Source organism: Balaenoptera physalus (genome assembly GCF_965194825.1).
Source record: "Balaenoptera physalus genome assembly, chromosome: 17".
Lineage (NCBI taxonomy): Eukaryota > Metazoa > Chordata > Mammalia > Artiodactyla > Balaenopteridae > Balaenoptera > Balaenoptera physalus.
In genome coordinates, this window is record NC_138895.1 from 47933484 (window position 1) to 47941673 (window position 8190).

At 51.5% G+C, this 8190-nt stretch overlaps 1 protein-coding gene across 1 annotated transcript; it reads left to right on the top strand.

Moving 5' to 3' along the window:
* The first annotated feature begins 264 nt into the window (after positions 1-264).
* On the top strand, positions 265-7957 carry KCNS2 (potassium voltage-gated channel modifier subfamily S member 2). The gene is made up of 2 exons (XM_082433930.1): positions 265-310; positions 958-7957. The coding sequence occupies exon 2, from the start codon at positions 1001-1003 to the stop codon at positions 2432-2434; it is 1434 nt and encodes a 477-aa protein (XP_082290056.1). The 5' UTR covers positions 265-310; positions 958-1000; the 3' UTR covers positions 2435-7957.
* The last annotated feature ends 233 nt before the right edge of the window (positions 7958-8190 follow it).

Consider the following 8190-nt stretch of genomic DNA (forward strand, 5'->3'; position numbering starts at 1 on the left):
GGCGCGCGTTGTTGTCTCTCTTCGGTGCTGAGGGGCGCGAGGATCGAGAGAGGAGGGCTCTGCGAGCATCGGGGCCACGCAGCCACCTGTGAGCCTCCTGCAACTGCGGACGGCGGCGGCATCCTCGGCCGGAGACAGGAGACGCTCGGCGGACCCCGCCCGCCCTCCCGCCGGGCGCACACCCAGGCGCACACACACTCGCACCCGCGCGCACACGCACAGCCAGCCGGCAGCTGCGGCCACAGCGATGCTCGCTGGCAGGTCGGGGAAGTTTCCCGCCGGCCTCGGCCGCGGGCCCCAGTGCTCGCAGGTAAGCGCTTCCAGAACGCGCAGGGCGAGCCCGGATAGCTCCGCTGGGTAAGGCGCGGCGCGCGCGGCGCACGCGGCTCTAGGGCACGGCGCCAGGCGGGCGGGGAAGCCCGGGGCGGGGGGCGAGGGGGCTCCAGTCGCGGGGGCTGGACGCAGGGGACGCCAGGCCGGCCCCCTTACCCCACCCGGGGTTCATGACTCGAGAGGTGAATTTCCCCGCCCCCTCCCGAGGCTACGCGCCCCCCATCTCGGCCCAGCCCGGCCGGTGCGCATCCCAGCTCTGGTCCCGCCTGTCTGCGGCGAGCGGGCGGGGGCGTCTCCTCGACCCGCCCACGGGCAAGGTCAGCTCGCAGCTCCCTGGGCTCTCAGAGCCGCTGGGGCGCGACCTCCGCCAGCGTAAAGGGACAGACAGAACCCCCAGGGTGGGCGTGGAAACGCGGCCATGCTAGTGGAAACATACCCCCACTCCAAGCCTTTCCTTGGGAGGGGGCCAGACCCCATAGAACCGGCCCCCCATCCCAGTGTCCTTCAGCACCCAGAGACCCGCTGGAGAGGACTGGGTTCGCCAGGGGCGGATGGGGAAATAGAAAGAGGTGCCCGAGCCCTGAGCGCCCGGCGCTCACCCGACACGATTCCTTCGGCTTCCAGGTGTAGCGCCCCCGCGCGGCGCGGGCGGCTGGGCGTCTCCAATATGACTGGCCAGAGCCTGTGGGACCTGTCGGAGGCCAACGTCGAGGATGGAGAGATCCGCATCAACGTAGGCGGCTTCAAGAAGCGGCTGCGCTCGCACACGCTGCTGCGCTTCCCCGAGACGCGCCTGGGCCGCCTGCTGCTCTGCCACTCGCGCGAGGCCATTCTGGAGCTCTGCGACGACTATGACGATGTCCAGCGTGAGTTCTACTTTGACCGCAACCCCGAGCTCTTCCCCTACGTGCTACATTTCTACCACACCGGCAAGCTTCATGTCATGGCGGAGCTGTGCGTCTTCTCCTTCAGCCAGGAGATCGAGTACTGGGGCATCAACGAGTTCTTCATCGACTCCTGCTGCAGCTACAGCTACCACGGCCGCAAAGTGGAGCCCGAACAGGAGAAGTGGGACGAGCAGAGCGACCAGGAGAGCACCACGTCCTCCTTCGATGAGATCCTGGCCTTCTACAACGATGCATCCAAGTTCGATGGGCAGCCCCTGGGCAACTTCCGCAGACAGCTGTGGCTGGCGCTGGACAACCCCGGCTACTCGGTCCTGAGCAGGGTCTTCAGCGTCCTGTCCATCCTCGTGGTGTTGGGGTCCATCATCACCATGTGTCTCAACAGCCTGCCGGACTTCCAAATCCCTGACAGCCAGGGCAGCCCTGGCGAGGACCCCAGGTTCGAAATCGTGGAGCACTTTGGCATCGCCTGGTTCACATTTGAGTTGATGGCCAGGTTTGCTGTGGCCCCTGACTTCCTCAAGTTTTTCAAGAATGCCCTAAACCTTATCGACCTCATATCCATCGTCCCCTTTTACATCACTCTGGTGGTAAACCTGGTTGTGGAGAGCACACCTACCTTGGCCAACCTGGGCAGGGTGGCCCAGGTCCTCAGGCTGATGCGGATTTTCCGCATCTTAAAGCTGGCCAGACACTCCACTGGCCTCCGCTCCCTGGGGGCCACACTTAAATACAGCTACAAAGAAGTAGGGCTGCTTTTGCTCTACCTCTCTGTGGGGATTTCCATCTTCTCCGTGGTGGCCTACACTATCGAAAAGGAGGAGAATGAGGGCCTGGCCACCATCCCCGCTTGCTGGTGGTGGGCCACCGTCAGTATGACCACTGTAGGGTATGGGGATGTGGTCCCAGGGACCACGGCAGGGAAGCTGACCGCCTCTGCCTGCATCTTGGCAGGTATCCTAGTGGTGGTACTGCCCATCACCTTGATCTTCAATAAGTTCTCCCACTTTTATCGGCGCCAAAAGCAACTCGAGAGTGCCATGCGCAGCTGTGACTTTGGGGATGGAATGAAGGAGGTCCCTTCCGTCAATTTAAGGGACTACTATGCCCATAAAGTTAAATCCCTCATGGCGAGCCTGACGAACATGAGCAGGAGCTCGCCAAGCGAACTAAGTTTAAATGATTCCCTGCATTAGCTGCGAGGGCTTGACATCCTCAAACCCACATTGCTGAGCTGTTTCTTGTGCCTCTGGCACAGTCCAGGCACATTAGGGTTATGGTGTAAGGAGTATGCCCAGCCCCAAAGGGGAGAGATGCATGGGATATGCAACCCCAGGTTGCTTTTACAGTATTTAGGATCATTTTTAGAGGGTGGTGTGTCTGACACCATGCCTTTGCACCTTTCAGTGAAATGACACTCACTGGTCTTTGCATCGTGGGCATAAAATGTTCACCTTTCTGCCGGATGAGTACCACCTAGAATGCTAATTTCTCTGTTCATTGTGTTCTCTCTTCTAGTGCTTGTGGCCCAGTACTGTCTCAGTTTTTTGTACTCCTGTTTCTGAGGTTGTCGTGTGAGTTCTGTACAAAAACCCCCACAAATATGTCCAGTGGAAACACATCTATGGGGTCAGCGAGGATATGATGAGGTTTTGCTGACAGTCATGTAGAAACGAAATCTCAATTCTTTATCCATTGCTTTCATTTAGTTTTAATACCAAAACAAAGGGAATGTGAAGTTAAGTACACATGACTGATGCAAGTCTGTGAGTTGTTTTTGTAACTCTGTAGCCCTGTGGCTTGCATGGGTACCCTGCTCACTTTTAGAATGATGTACACTGATGTTCATCTCTTAAATGTTGCTCTCTAGAGAATGTTATTTTGTTAATCATGTAGTGAAGATTGAAATTTTCACCAAGAACAGATGCATTAGGGACAGGGGCTTCAGCTAAACGTAGGCCAAATCACAGGATGCTTGAAGACCTTTCAAAGTCAGCCCTCCGTCTTTCCTAGGGTGGTCGTAGAGACATTTATTTCTTGCTGAGGTTCCTGGTCTAGGTCATTTGAGTAAACTTTGCTGTGTCTTAGATACTAGCATGTTTTTTGAAATGTTTCTTTTTAAAGATGTTTAGAAATAAGATTGTATTGTCTTTATCAACTAAAAAGTTTACTGTTGTCTTGTCTTTCTGAGGCAAACATTGTTGGGTTGCTAGCAAGGGCAGTAGCTTAGAAAATTTTGTTGCCTGCTCTGAAAGCTTATAAAATGAGAGCCCTTTTATTTCCAAGCAGAATTTACTTAGATAATTTTGCTTCTATGATACGGTATGTTACATATGATGCTCTAATTGCCTCAGAGTTCCTGGTATGACATGGAAACCTGGTGGTATGGAAGTGTGTACTCAAAATATAGACACGTGGCTTATCCAGGATGGAAATACTATAGTTCTTATTTCCATTTCAGCTGCCTTTTCTTGGGGGAGGGTTGGTGGAGGCCAGGAGAAAGGAAGGAGTTGTAAAACAAAAAAGCATTGTTACTTAATAAAATGTCATAAATAATTGTAAACTTCTTGAAAAGCTTGATGCTATTTAAAAGACCTTTAAACTTCTAAACTTGTGTTAAGGTTGAGAACTCTTTCCTTCTCCAGAATGCCCTCCCTCTTCTTCTTCAGTTAACCAGCACATAGCGTTTTGAAGGGTTAACCTGGACCCCTTTGTAAGATAGTTCTCTGTTATATTCTAGGTAATCGGATGGTTTTCCAGTTGGCTTCCATTGTTGTTCAGCCTTTGGAAAAGCTGCAGAATCCAGGGGTCTACATGCGGAGTTAGGCAGGCTTTTTATCTATGTCTTGGATCTTCCTTAAAAAGGTCCACTTTGTGTCTTAGTTGGTTGAAGGTAGTACATACTTCTTGGGGATGTGGTGAGGATCTTGTCAGAGGCTTTGTGTACTTGTAGTTGCCATGGCTACTACAGAGCGGGCCATTTGCACTAGTCACTTACGCCTTTAGGTCCCCAGTTCAAATCTTTCCATCAGACTGGAGCCTCATGGTGGGCAGGGAGGCAACCATGTCCTAGTGCTACCTGGTCTACCGTCTACATTTGTTTCTCAGAAGCATCAGGAAAGGTGAGGTGACTTTGGGGCAACCAACCACCAAGTCAGAAGGGCAGGGTTATTTCTCAGAGTTTGCACATGTAGCACTTGGCTTTGGCTGATGTTTCCAGCACTGGAAGGCAGAGAATTTACGAAATAATCTCCAGCTGCACTGAGGCAGGTGATGGTACAAACTCGTGAGGACTGTTCAGTTTGCCGAGGCTGATGGTATTGGGTCACTGAGTGTGGTATCCACGGTCACTGACCATAAAGCTTGTGAAAAGTGGAAACAAGGAAGGAGGCTGAATAATTCAGTCACTCTCATGAGTATTCTTTTTAAACAGGCAGGTTTTACCACCAAAACAGAGATACCTCTAGTGGTTACTTTTTGCAGATGTGAAAGCTGGAAAACCTGACTTTTCATTTTGGTGATGACTTGCGTTTATCTGGTGCCTTTCATTGGGGGAATCCCAAAGTACTTTCGAGACTGTCTTTTTAATATCTTTTGTACATATATATACTCGTATAAAATATTATTTTGCCCATCCTGGAATTTCAGTTACTTCCGAGCATGAGAATGTCCTAATAGCATTAAGGACTCCAAGCAGTGGTTTCAGGTAAGAGGGAGAGAGAACAACCCAGCTGGCTTGAACACTGGAGTTAATTCCCACAGAGGATGGAGAGAGAACTGTGATCCAGGGAGAAAGAACACGCCTCTCCCACAAAGTACGACCAAGGTACGCAGTTCACAAGTGCTCTCAGCTGGGCTTTGATTGACCTTGTTAGATAACATCTTATGGAGCAGTTTCTTCTGGTCCCTGAAACTAATCGGTGCGGGGAAGGGGGGTGGGGTCAGGTGAATTTTCTGCTCTGTTTCTGGAGTTAAGAACATAATTGTGAGCTGACATCTTTTGCCACCAGGCTGTCTGACTGACCTGTAAACCTGCTTTAGGGGGACCCAGTAAAAGCTTCAAATCACCTATTTCCAGCTGTGGGCTTGAGAGCAGCTTCACTCCCAACATTTGAAGGTTGTTCTTTTCAATGTCTTTGGGACAAATACATGGGCCAGGCTTTTCTGGAAATATATGTGATGAGCGTTTTGAAAGCGCTGGCTGGGAAGTGACACTGTGTCTTTTCTGCACAGATGAACACTGGTTATAGTTTGGTGTTTTCTGCCAACCCCCCGCATCTCCTGGGTTTGCTTCTGAGGAGGGGCATGTTATAATGCCAGGCTGATTTGTAGCTCCTAAGGTAGTAATTGGTATTTAATCCTTGGATTTGTTATTTCTACTTGGCTTAGTATTCAAATAATGGAACTACCTGCTAATTCTTGCCTCATTTCAAAGAAAATGATCTGTTACGCACTTTGGGATAGCAGTGGTCTGTACAGGCTGTGTGTTATCTACTTGAAGGCTTAACTGGTATTTCTTGTATGTTTTAACAGCATGACTTGTTACAGAGTTGTAATTTAAAAAATTGAGAACGCTGTATTTGCGCTGTAATAACGCTCATTAACACGCTACTGTGCGGGCATTGATGCAGCCCCGCAGAACCGTTCAGTGTGATGACTGCACTTTCCTCGCCGCGCCTTGACTCAGCAATGAGGAGGAACACTGCCGCACTCAGGACTCCAGCCTCGAAGAGTATGCAGATTAAATAGAACACAATCATTGGCACTCCCTTAGGGCACTTCAGTTACACGTGGAGTGGCAAACACAGCAAGGGCGTTCGACATTGGGGACCAGATTTCCTGAGAAAGGCGGGGCTCTTTGAGCCTTTGTTGGGAAGGGAGCTGTTAGTTATTCTTTGCAGGCACAGAGAGGTGGGAGCCCTTTTTCCACCAGGACCTAGAGCCACCAGCCTGCTCCGTAGAAGGGATGGTCATGAATTCTTGGAGCCCCCGTGAAACAGACACCCCTGTCAGGGTTTGCCCCGCCCACACGGTCTGGTTCAGCAACACATGCCCCTGCTGGTGCCAACCCCACGCCGCCCGGCTGCCAGGCTCCATGCTGCTACGGTGCCTCCCTGGCAGCAAGTTGGGTCCTGGGTAACCTGAGTGTTCTGGCTGGTTTGGTATGACTATTGCTGGGGGAACTGGCCCTTAGCGCCTACTTAACCCAGGAGCGACGTTGACTACGAGCCATTCCGAAGGCCACATGAATCTGTAGGAAGGTCACTGGGCTAACTGGGGTCTGCTCCCGGTTTTGCCTTCAACTCTATGATCTTAGGTGCCTTGCTTGGCTTCTCTGAGCCTCACATCCCCCTGCTGCAAAATGAGAAGGTCGGATTAGATCATCCTTAAAGCCCTGCCCAGTTCTTCATCTCGAGGTAAAAACAGAACCTCTGCATGCCTCCACCCCACCATGTCCTCCTTCTAGCACTGAGCAGAACCCGATAGCCTTAATTTATTTTTAAGCAGAGCAGAGGGGCTGCTCACCAACAACCTTCTGTTTGCTTTCATCTCTCTCCTCAAAAGCCAACCACAACAGATGACAGTTTCAGGGACAACGATATCAGAGACATGCTTGGGCTGGTGTCTGTGTCAGGCAAATAGAGGTTTAAAATAATCGATGCGTGTCTCCTTTGGGCTTTAGGCTAGTGACACCTAATCCAAATTCCTGCTATTAAAAATCATCAGAGAGGAAAATCCCATTGATTCCATTTGGCTAACTCTTCGCGCATTTATGTTTGCTCCCTCCGGGAAGCCCTGCAGATCCCTCACCCGTTCCCACGAGGTTCCTGGGCCCCTAAGTGGACAAGGGCAGGTGGAGCGCCCACAGCCCACACTTAGTCCTAAGTGAGGGGCAGTGGCATCTGTGGGTGCCCTCTTCCGTGTAACCTTCAGAAGCCTGTGGCAACAACCTGCCTCCCGTCTCGTGGCGGCTGAGGAGGGGACTGCCGTGCAGCACGGGGAGAAGGCACTCGCGGTCCCCACAGCCCCGGTGGTCCCACCATGCGGGCCACGGCGCGTCTTCTCCCCCAGCAGGGCTATAAATGGATGTTCAGGGATATTTTGGGGGCCAGGGTCCCTTGCATCTTAAAAGGAAAACAAACACCTCCTCTTGAGGGAAGGACTTAAATACTGAGCTCACATGGTTATTACCTTCTCTTATTTTTAGGAGAACTTTTAACCAACGTTTCTACCCAAGGCCCTTATCTGGGTGTTAGATTCAGTTAATACTGTAGATCTGAAAACCAGCAGCGTGTTCCTCCTCCTGTGACCTCGTTTGTCAATATCACCATCCTCCTGGCGAAATTCTCCAAAGCGAATGACTTTGCCTGAAGGTAACAAGCTGATGCTTTCAGAAGAACGTAGGCACAAACAAGGTCTCAAAGACGTGGCCGAGGGGAGGGAGATATAACAGGGGAGGAAAAGAGGGCGGGAGTGCCCAGGAGCTGGTGCATGTCCTGCAGAAGGAAGAAGGGCTAGGAAGAAGCCAGGGAAGAGGAAAAACTAATGACGGTACAGAAGGAGAGAGTGAATAAAAGAAAAGGCAGAGAAGAAAGAAGGGAAAGAGCCATCAGCTAGGGAGACTAGGAGAAGCTATGTTTAACACAGTTCTTTCAGGACTTCCATTAAACTCATTTTGTTTCCAGTCAGCATAACATGCTCTGAGCCCAACGGTGGCCTCCTGGGGGGTAACTATAGCTGGAGTCAACTCCCACCCGCCCCCCGGCACCTCCCCTCCCCTCCCCACCAAAGGGGTTCACGGTCTGGTGGAATAGAGATATGGACCACTACTAAAAGCCTTTTGCATGAAGAGGGCAGTGCGGACACAAGGAAAGGAGGCACAAATATTTCCTCTTGAAGATGGGACTTCTGGGTTACAAATAGAAAGAGGGCCAGACATTGACCAGACAGA

Bases quoted from the DNA above. Each gene is read 5' to 3' on its own strand.
- KCNS2 (XM_082433930.1), top strand. From the start codon at position 1,001: ATGACTGGCCAGAGCCTGTGGGACCTGTCGGAGGCCAACGTCGAGGAT.